The sequence below is a fragment of the Cervus canadensis genome, chromosome 4 (genome assembly GCF_019320065.1).
Source record: "Cervus canadensis isolate Bull #8, Minnesota chromosome 4, ASM1932006v1, whole genome shotgun sequence".
In the NCBI taxonomy this organism is placed as follows: domain Eukaryota; kingdom Metazoa; phylum Chordata; class Mammalia; order Artiodactyla; family Cervidae; genus Cervus; species Cervus canadensis.
This window is the reverse complement of record NC_057389.1, coordinates 93,755,943-93,773,612: the sequence shown is the minus strand read 5'-3', so window position 1 is coordinate 93,773,612 and position 17,670 is coordinate 93,755,943. Positions and strand designations below refer to the sequence as shown.

At 45.4% G+C, this 17,670-nt stretch overlaps 1 protein-coding gene across 1 annotated transcript in view; it reads right to left on the bottom strand.

Annotated features, from left to right (window-relative positions):
• The window catches only part of LOC122440464 (mucin-16-like), a 115,078-nt gene that overhangs the window by 59,226 nt on the left and 38,182 nt on the right, over window positions 1–17,670 (bottom strand). Inside the window, 10 exon segments of the mRNA XM_043466761.1 lie at window positions 801–868; window positions 964–1,094; window positions 3,301–3,366; window positions 3,588–3,623; window positions 6,091–6,263; window positions 8,647–8,714; window positions 8,811–8,935; window positions 10,578–13,013; window positions 13,016–14,515; window positions 14,518–16,026. Of these exon segments, the coding sequence (XP_043322696.1) occupies window positions 801–868; window positions 964–1,094; window positions 3,301–3,366; window positions 3,588–3,623; window positions 6,091–6,263; window positions 8,647–8,714; window positions 8,811–8,935; window positions 10,578–13,013; window positions 13,016–14,515; window positions 14,518–16,026 (6,112 nt within the window).

Sequence of the window (17,670 nt, the reverse complement as noted above, 5' to 3'; positions counted from 1 at the left end):
TACTGGAGTGGGTTGTCATTTCCTTCTTCAGGGGATCTTCTCAACCCAGGGATTGAACCCATGTCTCTTGCATCTCCTACATTGGCAGGCAAGCTCTTTACCGCTGCCCCAGCTGTTGGGGCAAGTTATGGACAACAAAATACAAAGAGAACAACAACAACAAAAAACCCAACTGCCACTTAACAAAAACAGAGGCTTGGGAGCAAAAATAGGGTGCTACGGATGCACCTTGCACACAGCACCACCAAACAGGTGGGCAGACCACCCAAGTCACCCCTCTGGCCTGACCCCCTGGAAGCACCCCTATCCTCACCCCACATAAGGGACCAGTTTGCTCTGTCCCTCAGGAGCAAACAAACAAGGGAACCGCTGCTCACTCTCACTCCCCCACTGCTTCAGCAGGAACTCCAAGAAAGCCTTGCCTGGATTTCCTGTCTGGCATCTGATCAATTTCTATGTAGAAGGACAAGAACCCTGGTTGGTAACAGTCTCTCTCTTAATGAATCCTCCTGCCTGTGCAGGAGACAGAGGAGGTGCAGATTCAATCCCTGGGTTGGGAAGATCCCCCGGAGGAGGAAATGGCAACCCATTCCGGTATTCTCATCTGGAGACGCCCATGGACAGAGGGGCCTGGCAGGTTACTGTCCATGGGGTCTCAAAGAGTCGGATCCAACTGAGCGGCCAGACAACAGCTGTCCCACCACATCATGAACCACAGGTCTTCCCCTCCAGGTGGGCTGGCCTGTAACAGTGCCGCCCTTCAGGTGGTGTGTGTGGGGCGGGGGGGAGCCGTGCCTTACCTGAGCAGGGTCAGTCTGCAGTTAGAGTGGAGCGGGCCGACACTGGTGTTCCTGAGCAGAGGACCAAGCTGAGGAGGAGTTGAGAGGGGGATGAGCGGGAGGGGCCGAGGTGCTGGGTGGGGTGAGGACGGGGCAGGCCAGCGCAGGGACTGAGGGCGCTCACCAGGTGATTCAGAACCTTCTCAGTGACGTTGAACTTCTCGGATCCTCGGCGCCCCATGTCTGGGGTATAGAACAGGTTGGTGATGGTGAAATTAAGGGTGAATGGCACCAGGGCTGGGCCCGTGTCTGCAACTGGAGGGAGAAAGAGAGAGAGGAGACCTGTCAGTCTTAGGTCTGAGCTGTTCAAGGCGGAGGGGGGAAGGGACTAGGGGCATCTCTCTGGGCATCACTGTACAGTAGGTGAGTCAGACTGAGATAGCCCACTGGGATACCCTCCCACTCCTCAGCCAGCCAGAGGAGGAGAAGGGACCTTTGTCTTAGAAGTGTGACATCAACTTGAAAGGGAACCTCAACTCCCTTATCCCAGAGTGTCCAAAAGGCTGACGTGTTGTGGGCAATTTTGTAGGAACAGGAGGTACCAAGACCTTTTGAGCTCAAGCTTTAAGCCACAAATACTTGAAAAAATTCAAGAAAATCAAAATAGCAGTAACTTTTTTTTTCTGTGTTAAGTATTTTCTTTTTTTTCATTTATTTTTATTAGTTGGAGACTAATTACCTTACAATATTGTAGTGGTTTTTGCCATACATTGACATGAATCAACCAAGGATTTACATGCGTTCCCCATCCTGAACCCCTTCCCACCTCCCTCTCCATCCCATCCCTCTGGGTCTTCCCAGTGCACCAGCCCTGAGCACTTGTCTCATGCATCCAACCTGGGCTGAGCAGTAACTTTTTAAAATGTGCATTTTATATGTTCTATTAATCCTAACTTATGGTTACCAGAGGGGGAAGGAGGGAGGGAGGAATAAACTGGGAGATTGAAATTGACATATATACAGTACTATATATAAAATAGATCACTAATAAGGACCTGCTGTATATCACAGGGAACTCAACACTCTGTAATGACCTATATGCGTCATTACATGGTCTATATGGGAAAATAATCTAAAAAAAGAGTGGATATAGATATGTGTAGAACTTTGCTATACACCTGAAACTAACACAACATATCCTAATAAAAATTGAAAAAAAAGTGCACCTTATATATTTCATTGACAAGTCTACATTTATTAAAAATTTTTTGAATGATTTAAAAAATTTTATACAGTTTTAAATTTGCAACTATTTCCATTTGCAGCTATTACAAAATATTGGCTACATTCCCTGTGTTGTACAATACATCCTTGAATCTGTCTTACACCCAATAGTTTGTATCTCCCCCTCCCCACCTCTGTATTGCCCCTTCCCCAACTCCCACTGATAACCACTACTTTGTTCTCTATACCTGTGAGTCAGCTTCTTTATTGTTATATTAACTAGCTTGTATTTTTTTAGATTCCACATATAAGTGATATCATACAGTACTTGTCTTTCTCTGTCTGATTTATTTTACTAAGCATAATGCCCTTCAAGTCCATCCAGGTTGCTAACAAATGGCGAAATTTCATTCTTTTTTAAGATGGAGTAGTATTCCATGGCGTGTGTTTGTGTTGTCAGATCTTTATTCACTCATCTGTCGATGGACACTTAGGTTGCCGATGAAGGCAACTAAACAATTGACAATTATAAATAGTGCTGTTCTGAACATTGGGGGTGCAGTGTCTTTTCGAATCAGTGTTTTTGTTTTCTTTGGCTATATATACCCAAGAGTTAAACTGCTGGATCAACTACTTTTAGTTTTTTGAGAAACCTCCATACTGTTTTGCTCAGTGGCTACATCGATTTACATTCCCACTAACAGTGTACAAGGGTTCCCTTTGCTCCACGTTCCCAGTAACAGAATAGTAGTAATTTCCAGGAGGGAACTGTTCACAGAAATAGAGATCAGCTGAAAGTGAAGTCGCTCAGTCGTGTCGACTCCCCGTGGACCATAGCCCATCAGGCTCCTCCATCCATGGGATTCTCCAGACAAGAGTAATGGAGTGGGTTGCCATTTCCTTCTCCAGGGGATCTTCCCAACCCAGGGATCGAACTCAAGTCTCCCGCATTGCAGGCAGATGCTTTAACCTCTGAGCCACCAGGGAAGCCCAGAGATCAGCTAGAGAAAAGCTGTTTTCTAGGAGGTGGTGTCTGAGCAAGAACATGCTGAGATGAGATCCAGAGAACAAGCGAGAACCAAGCATAGCTGAGTTCCTAGAACAGTCAGTTCCAAGAACAGTAAGGATGGACAGCTGTTTGGGCCCTGCAGGAACAGAAATGAGGCTGGACTAGGCAGCAGGGTAGACAGTGGGATGGGCTGAGGCTCTGTGGGCATCAGGGTCCAGACCATGCAAGTATCCATCAGCCATTGAATGGAAGTTGAAGTTTCATGAGATCCAAAGGTTAGATTCCTACCTGTAGAGCTGGGGATGGAAGTTGGAGATGCTGGAGGTCCTGGGGAGAAGGTGGAGGTCACTGGAGCTGAAAGAATAAAATTGTTGGGGCCTTTCATAAAGCTATGAGAGGCAACAGTGGTTGATGGAAACTTGCATCTGTTCCTTGGTTTAACCTGAAACTTTTGCTGGTCTGAGGCTATTGTGGGGCTGAGGATTTGGGGGATGGGGCATGCCTTCCTCCCAGGGAGCACACTTAGGGTGGAAGGGTCCCAGGGTCATGGAAACATTTGAGCCCTCATTACTCACTGCTGGTGGTGGGGATCCAGTCCCGATGGTTGTAACCTGCAAGGAGAGGCAGAAAGAAAGCATAAGATGATGGGAGAACATTAAGAAAGGAGTGAAGTGTAGAACTAGAAACACAAACTCACAAACCTTCCTGAGTATTTTCTTTGAGATTCACCAATAAATAATGATGGTTCTTCTTTGTTTTTATTTTTTGGCCACCCAGTGCAGCATGTGGGATCTTAGGTCCCTGACTAGAGATCAAACCTGTGCCCCCTGCATTGGGAGGGCAGAGTCTTAATCACTTGACCACTGGGGCGGTCCTGATGGTTACTCTTTTTGAGTGAACTGCCTCTTACTCTGGTCCTTCTGATTAATTTCATCCACGTAACCATTAACCTCAAAGAAAACAATGATCAAATCACTCTTAGTATTGTTGGGAATTTACCAGCTGCCTGGAATATTATCAACCTCACCAAGTAAATGTGTTAGTCTCTCAGTCATGTCCAACTCTTTGCAACCCCATGGACCTGTCCATGGAATTTTCTAGGCAAGAAAACTGGAGTGGGTTGCCATTCCCTTCTCCAGGAGATCTTCCCAACTCAGGGATTGAACCCATGTCTCCTGCATAGGTAGATGGGTTCTTTACCACTGAACCACCAAAGAGGACCCTATCCATGATCCAGAACCATTCTTATTCAAATCCTCTTTCCCCGATTTTCTCTTATTCTCCTACGTTATACTCTGTGGCTGACCCCCAAGTCTCTCTTTCTCTCCCTTTCTGTCACTATCTCAATGGTGTGGATTGCCATTCCATTCTCCTGACCGAGGGACTGAACCCAGGTCTCCCACATTGCAGGCATCTTCTTTACATCTGAGCCACTTGGGCTTTATCAAGTGAACAATAAGGACGACAATTTCCTGTGAGTGTTTTCAGCCTTATTTGTGTTTCTTCATCCATGATATATAATTTTGTCCTTGCTCTTTGAATTTCTCTCACTCCCCAACTCTCCAAAGACAAAGCTTGAGCTTTGACAGCATAGTTCTTAGACTTCTGTGATGTTGGGATTGAGATAGTGAGAGAGAGGAAGAGAGAGAGAGACTTGGGGATCAGCCAGAGAGTATAAAGTTGGAGAATAAGAGAAAATCGGGGAAAGAGGATTTGAATAAGTATGGTTTTGGATCATGGCTAGGATCCTCTTTGGTGACTCAATGGTTAAGAACCTGTCTACTACAAGGAGATCCAACCAGTCCATCCCAAAGGAGATCAGTCCTGGGTGTTCATTGGAAGGACTGATGTTGAAGCTGAAACTCCAATACTTGGGCCACCTGATGCGAAGAGCTGACTCATTTGAAAAGACCCTGATGCTGGGAAAGATTGAGGGCAGGAGGAGAAGGGGACGACAGAGGATGAGATAGTTGGATGGCATCACCGACTCAATGGACATGGGTTTGGGTGGACTCCGGGAGTTGGTGATGGACAGGGAGGTCTGGCGTGCTGCAGTTCATGGGGTCACAAAGTGTCGGACACGACTGAGTGACTGAACTGAACCGACCTATGCAGGAGACATGGGCATGTGAACTCTTAATTGTAGCATGTGGGATCTAGTTCCCTGACCAGGGATTGAACCTGGGTCCCCTGTATTGAGAGTCTTAGCCACTGGATCAGCAGAGAAGTCCCTAGAAGTCCTTTAATATGCTATTCCATCCTAATATTGAGCTTGTTATTTAGCTGGGTTAGTCTGCAGTGTAGCCTAGTAATTAGGTGGGCTTAGTTTTTAGAGTCAGTTTAGGTTTGAGTCTCAATTCTACCACTTGTATTAGTTCCTCTGGTCTTGGAAAAATGGATTTCTCTTCCTGAGCCTTGTTTGTTCCTCTGTAAAATATACAAAAAACTCCAAAAATATATGTAAAACTGCAAAATATACATAAAATTCCAAATATTCATAAAACTCCATGTTGGGCAGGATTACCAAGGCATAATACATATAACGCTCTAGAACATGGGTCCCTCAATAAATACTAGCCTTTAGCACAGGTGTTATTGTAGGTATTGTTGCTAAGAGCATTATTGCAAAGGAATTTGTTGCTAAAAACACTATTAACAGTTTTGTTGTTTGTTTCTTGGGTGGGGTGGTGTTCCAGCAGGCCCTTGGAGAGTGAGTAAAGGACCACAAGCTGGTTGGGAAAAATAAAGACATGAGGATTAGTCACTGCATTGCAAACCCATTGTTTCTCGGGGAAGAGTTAACCCTAGTGACCTCCATGGGCTTGCTTTCTTCCTAGATGTCTGTGTGTCCATTTGGGCTTCTGTGAAAGGTCATTGGAATGAAGAAGACTTTGGAGGGAACGTTTATTTCCAGACCTGAAAAGTTCCTTTTAAGCTGTTCTGAGGGGGAGAGAACTGAGTCCCTATGGAAATTCTAGGTTGTTCCAGAACTATGAAAGTGGGTACAGAGAAATTACACTGCAAGGAGACCCCATCTGGGGAGCAGGAGGAGACCCCAGCTAGCACAGAGCTACTCACCATTGACGTAGAGACTGTTCCTGTCCAGGGTGTAGTGGTCCAGCCGAGTGACACCCTGGGTCTGCTGGCTTAGTTCCCAATACAGACGTTCCGTGTCCAGCCTGAAGCCTGTGGGATCTGAGCGGTAGGTGCAGACCGCATCCATCCTGGTGCTTCTTTCATCCTTATCAGCCCTGGGGAAGAAGGGACACAGAACAGGAACGTGAAGGACACTTAAAGGTTGGATGCTCTTGACAATGCTTCCCCTTCAATTGCACTCCTTGGTTTTTTTTTTTTTTAAATTCTTATTGGAGGATAGTTGATTTACGGTATTGTGTTAGTTTCTGTTGTACAGCAAAGTGAATTAGTTAGACATGTATCCACTCTTCTTAAGATTCATTTCCCATATAGACCTAGGCCATAACAGAGTATTGAGTAGAGTTCCCTGTGGTATAGAGTAGGTCCTTAGTTATCTATATAAATGAGTTATCTGTTCTGTATGATGAAGTGAAGTCACTCAGTCGTGTCTGACTCTGCGACCCCAGGGACTGTAGCCTACCAGGCTTCTCCGTACATGGGATTTTCCAGGCAAGTGTACTGGAGTGGGTTGCCATTTCCTTCTCCAGGAGATCTTCCCCACCCAGGGATTGAACCCGGGTCTTCTGCATTGCAGGCAGATTCTTAACCATCTGAGCCACCAGGGAAGCCCTTGTTTTGTATAGAGTAGTGTGTATATATCAATCTCAGTCTCCCAATTTATCCCTTCCTGCACTTTACCTGCTGGTAACTATAAGTTTGTTCTCCACATCTGTAACTCTGTTTTCATTTTGTAGATAAGTTCATTTTTACCCTTTTTAGGATCACTTCCCTGTTTTTTAAAAAAATATTTATGTTTTATTTTATTGTTTTGGCTATGCCAGGTCTTCACTGCGACATGTGTGGGCTCTAGTTCCCTGACCAGGGATGGAACCCAGCCCCCCCTGCATTGGGAGTGTGGAGTCTTAGCCACTGGACCACCAGGGAAGTCCCTAGTTCAGCACTCTTCCCTGGGTTTCATCTGCTTTTTCAAACACATCTTTTTCCGTCTTATGTGGGGCTCCAGATCCCTCCAGCTCCTAAGTGCAGTTCTCTGCAGGGCCACTCCTCAGCTCAGTTTCTTTCTTTTGTCCCCATTCTTTTTATTAAGTTTTAATTTTTTAAAATTAATTTTTATTGGAGTATAGCTGCTTTACAATGTTTGTTAGTTTCTACCATAGAGAAGAGCGAATTAGCCATATATTTACATATGCACCCTCCCCTTTGGACTTCCTTCTCATTCAGGTCCCAGAGTGCATTAAGTAGAGTTCCCTGTTCTATACAGTATGTTCCCCTCAGTTGTCTATTTTATACATAGCAAATCAGTAGTGTATATATGTCACTCAGAATCTTCCAATTCCTTCCATCCCCCCTTCTGTCTTGACATCCATTGATTTGTTCTTTACATCTGTGTCTCCATTTCTGTTTTGCAAATAAAATCATCTATACCATTTCTCTAGATTCAATTATGTGTTAATTTATGATATTTGTTTTTCTCTCTCTGAATTATCCACTCTGTATGATGCTCTCAAAGTCCATCCACATGTCTGCAAATGACCCAATTTTGTTCCTTTTTATGGCTCAGTAATAAGGAAATGGCACCCCACTCCAGTACTCTTGCCTGGAAAATCCCATGGACTGAGGATCCTGGTTGGCTACAGTCCATGGGGTCGCAAAGAGTTGGACATGACTGAGCGACTTCACTTCACTTCACTTCAATATTATTCTCACTCTTTTTATTAATAGATTCAAGCTCATTGTTTCACCTACCAGCCCCTAGTACACTCCCTGTCTACTTTTCTAGGCAAGAAAACTGGAGTGGGTTGCCATTTCCTACTGCAAAAGCAATTATACTCCAATTTAAAAATGTTATATATAAAAAGAACTAGTTCCATGAAAACATATTTTAAATAAATAAATCAAGGAAAAAAATATCTTTGTCTTGAATTTAAGCTGACCCTATGGTGATTCACCCAAAGCAGCGGCTTTTTCAGGAGGGAAGAAAGATGCCGTTCCTCTCTTGTCTGGGAATTCGGCTTGCTGTTATCCATGCTCTTCAAAGTATTCCCATCACATGTCCCTATAGCATAGTACATAGTTCTCAAAGTGCAGCCCAGACACCCCTAGAGTTCCTTAACCTTACAGGGCATCCACCAAGTGAAAACTATTTTCATAGTAATACTAAGATATTATTTTCACTTTTACTCTTTCTAGAGTATACAAAGATTTTTTTTCTCCAGAGGCCACAAGGTGAAATATTGTAAAATATGGAATGCAGAAGCATATATTTTGCTGTGTCTTCCACTAAAGCCAGATAGTAATATTGTGGAAAAATAGAAACAATGACCCCCTTCCTCATTATGCTTTTCTTTTGGCGGGGGGTGGGGGTAGGAGAGATACGGTTATTATGCACTCATTCTTCTTCTTTTTTAATCTTTTGGCCATGCCACGTAGCATGTGGGATCTTAGTTCCCTGGGAAGTGGTTTTGGAAGACGTCTCACCTGAGCAAGGTCAGTCTACAGCCGGCGTACCGGGAACCAATGCTGCTGTTTCTGAACAAAGGCCTGAGCTGGAAAGAATGAGAAGGAGAGGAGTGAGAGGGAACAGACAGCAGGGTGTTTGTTGGGAGGTCGAGGCAAGGTGGGCATTGGTGCGGGTCTCTCACCAGCAGCTGCAGGTCTCTCTCAGTGGCTTTGTATATCTTAGAGTCTGAGTTTCCCAGGTTTTCTGTGTAGTTCAGGTTGGTGATGGTGAAGTTGACAGTAAAAGGCATCAAGAAAGGAATTGCAGCTGCAATGGCAAGGACAGTAAAATGAGGCCAGTCCTGAGTCAAGCCTGGGCTAAGGGCGGAAGCTAAGGCTCTGAGGACACACCTCAACTCCATTGCCCAAGTGGGGGTCTGGCAGAGGCTGTCCCACCTGAGACACCTCATGCAGCAGTCCTTGTCCAAGATCCTCCCGTATCAGCTGACCAACCATCCCAGTTTGCTTGGGATTACGTGGATTCTAAGGGCATCCCTGGTGGCTCAGTGGTAAAGAACCTGCCTGCCAATGCAGGAGACACAGGTTCAATCCCTGGGTTGGGAAGATTCCCTGGAGAAGGATATGGCAACCCACTCCGGTATTTTTGCCTGGGAAATCTCATGGACAGAGGAGACTGGTGGGCTATAGTCCATGGGATTGCGAAAAGTCGGACATGACCTAGTGACTGCAAAAGCAACAACAACAACATGTAGGTTCTTGGGATGCAGAATTGATCACCTTATTCCCACTTCCTCTTTGCTCTTACCATTTCAGCACGTACCAGCACCTGCATCTCTTTGTCTTAGGGGACTTAGGCCCAGGGAGCATCCCTGTAGCAATGATTCTTGGGAGTTGGTGGATAAATATCTTAGCTCCCTCCCCACCCAAGATGGGTTAATTTCACAGTTCATATTCTGTGCATTCTCCCAGGGTCCCCCTCCAGCCTCCAGACCTGTGAGACAATACATTTCTGTTGCTTAAGCCACTCAGTTTGTTGTACTTTGTGAAGGCAGCCCTAACAAGCTAATTCACCAAATGACTTAGCAATTTCTATTCTAGGTATATACCCAAGAGGGACTCAGACAGATTGGTGCACACCCAAGTTCATAGCAGCATTATTCATCATAGCCAAAAGATGGACACAGCTTGAGTGTCCAACAGATGACCGGACAAAATGTGGTCCATCCATACAAATGGAATATTACTCTTCCAATGCAGAAGATGCGAGTTCGATCCTTGGGTCAAGGAGATCCCTGGAGAAGGAAATGGCAACCCACTCCAATATTCTTGCCTGGAAAATCCCATGGACAGAGGAGCCTGGAGTGCTACAGTCCACGGGGTCTCAAAAGAATCTGACATGACTTAGTGACTAAACAGCAACAACAAACAGAAATGAAGTTCTGATAAACACTACAACATGGATGAACCTTGAAGATATCATGCTTAACAAAATAAGCCAGACACAGAAGGAAACATATGTTGTATGATCCCTCTTATATGAAATACCTATAATAGGCAAATTCATATAGACTGTGAATAGATTAGATGTTAACATGGGCTGGAAGGAGTGGGAAAGGGGGAATTTTTGCCTAATGAGTTCACAGACCCTGTTCAGGGTGATAAAAAAATTTTGAAAACAGGTAGTGGAAATGTTTGCACAACAGTGCCAATGTAATTCATGCTGCTGAATTACCCATTTACATATGATTGGTAAATGTATATACTATTTCATATATGCTGAGTTGCTTAGTCGTGTCCAGCTCTTTGAAACTCTATGGACAATAGTCTGCCAGGCTCCTCTGCCTATGGGATTTTCCAGGCAAGAATACTGGAGTGGGTAATAATATTCCAATTATTTCATATATATACATATATATTGTATTTTATCACAATAAAAACATTATTCTTACTTGTTCCTGAAGTCACAGTCACAGAGGCCAAGGTGGATGTTGCAGGTGTGGTCACATGGGCAAAAGGACTTCCAGCCAGTGTGTTGAAGGTGGTTGTGGTCTCGGCCACAGTGGGGCCTGAACCTGTGGCAGCTAAATGAGTGGTCTCAACAGTGGTGGTTTTCAGGATAGTGGTTGTACTTAATCCTTCCACATGACTGGTTTTAGGTCGCATCGTGGTCTCTGATGGTCTCAAGGTCACAGTGTCCCCTGTTACAGTTTTGGGAAATTCTGAGTGTTCAACTGAGGTTGCAGGTGGTGAGGTTTCTGTGTTCCCAGAAGTTACAGTATAAAGCTCAATGGTTGTTGCAGGGGTCCTGGAAGGCCCAAGACCACCAGGGGAAAGAATCAGAGCAGGGAGGCTTGTACCAGCCTTGGCTTCAGGACTGGTGGCCAGTAAACCTGTGGTCTCTGGTAAACCATGGGAAATAGCTGACATTGCAATAGTTGTGCTGATTTCTGTCTCCTCAGTGGAGACTGAGGCTGTTTCTGTGGGAACACCAAGTGAAACAGTTGGATTTAAATCAACTCTGGCTGTCGTGGTCACAGGTATGGTGAAGAGAGAGAATGTTTTTGGTGGACTGAGAGAAACAGTCTGAGATGGAAGAGCTGTACTAGTCTCCAACTCAGGCCAGATGGATGGTGAGGCTGTGGTTTCTGATAAATGAGGAGAAACAGTTGAAGCAGGAGAATTTGTGCTTGTCTCTGCACTGGAAGAGGTGACTAATAAGGCTGTGGTTGCTGGTTCACCAGGTGAAAGAGTCAGAGGTAGAACAGCCCTAGTGGTGTCTGTCTCAGAGTTCACTGTATCTGGTAAACTAGGGGAGACAGTTGTAGCTGGGACAGCTGAACTGGTTTCTGTCCCAGGTCTGGTGGCCATTAAGGGTGTGGTGTCAGATTCACTATGGGAAACACTGGGGGTTGTCCTGGGAACAGTTGGACTGGTTTCTTCAGGATGGGTGACAAGTGAGACTGTTATATCTGGCTTCCCATTGGAAACAGCCATAGTTTGAACAGTTGAACTGGCTTTTGTCTCAGAACGGGTGACCCATGAAGTTGTGGTCTTTGGTTCATGTAGGGAACCAGTCAGAGCTGGAAAAGCTGTACTGGTCTCTGTCCCAGAACTGGTAACTGGGGAAGTCACCATCCCTGGCACACCAGGTGAGACAGTTGTAGCTGGGACAGCTGAACTGGTTTCTGCCCTAGGACTGGTGGCTGTTGAGGGTATGGTGTCTGCTTCACTCTGGGAAACATTGGAGGTTATCCTGGGAACAGTTGGGCTGATCTCTTCAGGATGAGTAACCAGTGAAACTGTTGTATCTGGCTTCCCATGGGAAACAGCCATAGTTGGAACAGCTGAACTTGTTTCTGTGTGGGTGACCTCTGAGGCTATAGTCTCTGGTTTGTTCATGGAATCAGTTACAGTTGGAAAAACTATACTGGTCTCTGCCATGGAACTGGTAACCAGTGAGGTCACCAACCCTGGAACCCCAAGTGAGACAGTTGTAGCTGGGACAGTTGAACTGGTTTCTGCCTCAGGACTAGTGTTTGTTGAGGGTGTTGTGTTTGATTCACTATGGGAAACACTGAAGGTTGTCCTGGGAACAGTTGGACTGGTCTCTTCAGGATGGGTAACAAGTGAGATGGTTGTATTTGGCTTTCCAGGAGAGAAAATCAGAACAGTTGTAGCTGGGACAGCTGAACTGGTTTCTGCCCCAGGACTGGTGGCTGTTGAAGGTGTGGTGTCTGATTCACTCTGGGAAACTTTGGAGGTTGTCCTGGGAACAGTTGGGCTGGTCTCTTCAGGATGGGTGACCACTGAGACTGTTGTATCTGGCTTCCCAGCAGAAACAGTCATAGTTGGAATAACTGAACTTGTTTCTTTCCCAGAATGGGTGACCTCTGAGGCTGTTGTCTCTAGTTTGTGAGAATAAGAAGTCAGGGTTGGAAAAGGTGGAACAGCTGAATTGGCTTTTGTCTCAGAATGGGTGACCCATGAGGCTGTGGTCTTTGATTCATAGAAGGAATCAGTCAAAGTTGGAAAAGCGGTACTGGTCTCTGCCTCAGAACTGGTAACCAGTGAGGTCACCATTTCTGGTATACTGGGTGAGACAGTCATAGCTGGGACAGCTGAACTGACTTCTGCGGCAGGACTGGTGGTCGTTGAGGGTGTGGTGTCCGACTCACCCTGGGAAACATTGGAGGTTGTCCTTGGAACAGTGTGGCTGGTCTCTTCAGAATGGGTGACCAGTGAGACTGTTTTATCTGGCTTCCCAGGGGAAACAGTCATAGTTAGAATAGCTGAATTTGTTTTTGTCCCAGAGTGGGTGACTGCTAAGGCTGTTGTCTCTGGTTTGTGTGCAGAATCAGTCATAGTTCTAAAAGTTGTGCTGATCTTGCTCTAGAACTAGTGATCAGAGATGTCATAACATCTGGTACACTAGGGGAGATGGTTGTAGCTAAAATGGCTGAACTGGCTTCTACCTCAGAACTTGTAGCCATTGAGGGTGTGATGTCTGATTTACTATGAGGAAAACTTGGAATTGTTCTAGAAATAGGAGTATTTGTCTCCGTAGAATGCATGACCCATGAGGCTGTTGTCTCTGGTTTATGTGAAGAATCAGTTGGAATTGTAAAAGCTGTACTTGTCTCTGTCCCAGAACTTGTGAAAAGTGAGGTCACCAACCCTGGCATAGTAGAGAGGACAACTGAAGTAGCTGAACTGGCCTGCACCCCAGGATGAGTGACCAATGAGGCTGTGGTCTTTGGCTCAACAGGAGAAAGTGTCAGAGCTGGAATAGCCATACTAGCATTTATCTCAGAACTGGTGGCTTGTGGGTTCACTGTATGTGGTACACTAGTGGAAAGAGTTGGAGTTGAAATAGCTGGACTGACTTTTGGCTCAGGATGAGTCACCCATGAGGCTGTGATTTCCACTTGACCTGGAGAAGCAGTCAGTGTTGGAAGAGTGGTACTAATTTCTTCCCCAGAACTAGTAACCAGAGAGGCCACCAACTTGGATACACTAGGTGAGACAGTTGTAGCTGGGACTGCTGAACTAGATTCCGTCCCAGGACTGGTGGCTGTTGAGAATGTGGTGTCTGTTTCAGTATGGGAAACATTGGGGGTTGTCCTGGGTAAAGTTGGGCTTGTCTCTTCAGGATGGGTGGCAGCCGAGACTGTTGTATTTGGCTTCCCAGGTGAAACAGTCATAGTTGGAACCACTGGAATTGTTTCAGTCCCAGAATGGATGATCCCTGAGGCTGTTGTCTCTGGTTTGTGTGTGGAATCAGTCAGAGTTGGATAAGTTGTACTAGCCTCTACAACAGAACTGGTAATCAACGAGGTCATCATCTCTGGTACACCAGGTGAGATAGTCATAGCTGGGACAGCTGAACTGCCTTCTGCCCCAGGACTAGTGGCTATTGAAGGTGTTGTGTCAAATTCACCCTGGGAAACACTGGGGGTTGTCCTGGGAATACTTCGGCTGGTCTCTTCAGGATGGATGACCAGTGAGATTGTTGTGTCTGGCTTCCCAGGGGGACTAGTCATAGTTGGAATTGCTGAACTTGCTTCTGTCTCAGTATGGGTGACCCCTGAGGCTGTTGTCTCTGATTTGTACATAGAACCAGTCACAGTTGGAAAAGTTGTGCTGGTCTGTGCCACAGAACTGGTAACCTGTGAGGTCACTATCCCTGATACAGCAGGTGAGACAGTTGTAGCTGGGACAGCTGAACTGAATTCTTCCCCAGGACTTGTAGCCACTGAGAATGTGGTGTCTGATTCACTATGGGAAACACTGGAGATTTTCCTGGGAACAGTTGGGCTGGTCTTTTCAGGGTGGGTGACCAAAGAGACTGCTGTATCTGACTTCTCAGGGAAAACAGTCATAGTTGGAACGTTGAACTGACTTTTGTCTCAGAATGAGTGACCCATGAGGCTGTGGTCTTTGATTCATGTAGGAAATCAGTCAGAGTTGTAGAAGTTGAACTAGTCTCTGCTGTGGAACTGGTAACCAGTGAGGTCACCATTCCTGATACACCAGGTGAGACAGTTGTAGTTGGGACAGCAGAGCTGACTTTGGCCCCAAGACTGGTGACCACTGAGAGCATGGTACCTGATTCATTCTGGGAAATAGGCATTGTCTTGGGAACAGTTGGGTGGGACTCTGGAGGCTGGGTGACCAAGGACACGGTTGACTCTGATTCACGCAGGAACCCAGTCAAAGTTGGAAGGGTTGTACTGGTGTCTGTCCCAGAACTAATGGCCAGTGAGGTCACCATCACTGGTTTGCTAGGTGAGACAGTCATCACTGGAGTGGCTGAACTGGCTTCTGCCCCTGGACTGGTGGTTGCTGAAGATGTGCTGTCTGATTCTTTAGGGGAAAAATTCAGAGTTGTTTTGGAATCAGGTGTGCTGGTCTCTGTGGAATGGAGCCATGAGGCTGTTGTATCTTGTTCATCAGGGGAGACAGTCAAAGTTGAAAAAATGGAACTGGCTTCTGTCCCATGATTGGTGACCCATGAGGCTGTTGTCTCTTGTCCATGTGGGAAATTAGTCATAGTTGGAAAAGTCGTGCTGGTCTCTGCCCCAGAAATGGTGGTTGGTGAGATTTCCACCCTTGATACATCAGGGGAGACAGTTGGAGTTGGAACACTTAAATTGGCCTGTGCCCCAGGATGGGTAATCAAGGAAACTGTCGTTTCTGGCTTACCAGGGGAAACAGCCAGAGTTTGATCAGCTGAGCTGGTCTCTGTCCCAGGACTAGCAACCACTGAGGTCACCATCCCCAGTACCTCAGGGGAGACAGTAGGAGTTGGAACAGCTGTACTGACTTCTTTCCCAGAACTTGTAGTTGTTGGGGGTGTGCTGTCTGATTCACTATGAGAAACATTCAAGATTGCCCTGGGAACAGTTGGACTGGTCTCTGCAGGATGGGTGACCCATGAGGTTGTGGTCTCTGGTTCATCCGAGGAAATAGTCAGAGTTGGAACAGCTGCACTGGTTTCTGCCCCAGAACTAGAGGCCAGTGAGGGTATAGTCTCTGGTCCTCTACTGAAAATAGATGAGGTGGTCATGGGAACTGCAGTGCTGGTCTCTACCCCAGAACTAGGGACCAGTGAGGGCGTAGTCTCTGGTCCTCTACTGAAAATAGATGAGGTTGTCATGGGAACTGCAGTGCTGGTCTCATCTCCAGATCTGGTGGTCAAAGAGGCTGTCATCTTTGGACTATCTGGGGTTGTGACGATCGTTCCTATTGTGCTTGTGCTGGCCTTTTTATCTGATGTCCTGAGGAGAGGCAGCATTCCTGAAGTGGGAATAGACACTCTGGTAGTCAGTGTCACTGTGGCGGTGGTCTTCAGAGCTGTGGCAGTGGTCTCTGTCCCCTCTGTCCCTCCTGTTGATAATCCTGTGAAGTGTAGGATGGACACAAAATTGGGACAACATGATTACTATTTACTGGGTTGGCTATTGCTTATTTTGTCTCCACGTCAAGAAAGGGAGAGAAATGTCTCTGCCTGGTATGTGCTGAGATCCTTCTGGAATGGGAAAATGCCTTCACCTTACCTGGGGCTTCCCAGGTGGTGCTAGTGGTAAAGAACCTGGCTGCCAATGTAGGAGATGTAAGAGGTGCAGGTTTGATTCCTGGGTCCGGAAGATCCCCTGGAGGAGTGCATGGCAACCCACTCCAGTATTCTTGCCTGGAGAAACCCATGGACAGATGACCCTGGCGGGCTTCAGTCCATTGGGTCACAGAGTTGGTCATGACTGAATCGACTTAGCATGCATGTTCCTTGCCTGACTCACCTTGGGCTGCACCTCCTCCATGAATTCTTTTTTTGTTGTTGTGGGTTTGTTTGAAAGTATTTATTTAAAATAGGAACAGAATTTTAAAAGATCAGTTTCTGAGTTCATTACAAATATTAAGGGTGTGAAAATAAAAAGAGAACAATGAAAAATTGAAAATGGAAACCAACATAAGTTTTTTCCCCCCAAGTAGAAATCAGAAAAATAACAGAAACAAAATTTAAAAACATAATGAAGTAAAACTCTCTGTAACAAATAACCATGCACATAAAATGAAAGAGCTCTCTGAAAGCCAAATAAATCTAATTGCTCTTTTTATTAAATATAGAAACAGGTGGCAGCTATGTTGCCCAAATTCCAGAGAGTATAAATAACTCAGGACCATATTGGAATAATCTCTAATCTAAAATGAGTGAAAGTAGAAAAAGGAAAAGAGAAAAGGTGTGAAAATTAGATCATTGCTTTTTTCTTTTTTTGACTGGGCCTTGTAGCTGTGGTTAAGATGTTGCACTTCCAATGCTGGGGATGTGGGTTTGATCACTGATTGGGGAACTAAGATCCCACATGCTACATGGCACGGCCAGAAAACTCCTAATGAGGACTTATTTTATAGCAGAGGACACTCTAGTCAATACTATGTAATGGCCTATATGGAAAAAGAATCTGAAAAAGAGTGGCTAGGGACTTCCCTGGTGTTCCAATGGCTGAGACTCCATGCTCCCAATGCAGAGGACCTGGGTTTGATCTTTAGTCAGGAACTAGATCCCATGTGCCACAAATAAGAGTTTGCATGCTGCAACTAAGACCCGATACAGATAAACAGTTTTTTAAAAAGTGGATATATGTATATGATACATGAAACATTCACTTTGCTTTATGAAGCTAACAACATTGTAAACCAACTATCCTCCAACAAAAGTTGAAAAAAAGTTACATCATCATTATTTTGTTCCTTTGCTGTCTCCTCTACTGGACTGAGAGAGCTCCATGGATGCAATGCCAAAGTATTTTCATCTATGTATCCTCAGTTTATGTCACAGTCTCTAACACACAGTAAATTAATAATAAGCATTTTTAGAATTAAGTGAATATGTGAAGCTGACACATTCAGTCTTGAACTAAACTCACTCCATGTTAGGAGGGAAGAAAAAGTAACACCTACCTGGTAACTACTTGACAAAGATCCAACTGGGACAGGGAAGCCCATGACAACTCCATATAATTCTTTGTCCAAAGAAACAGGGCT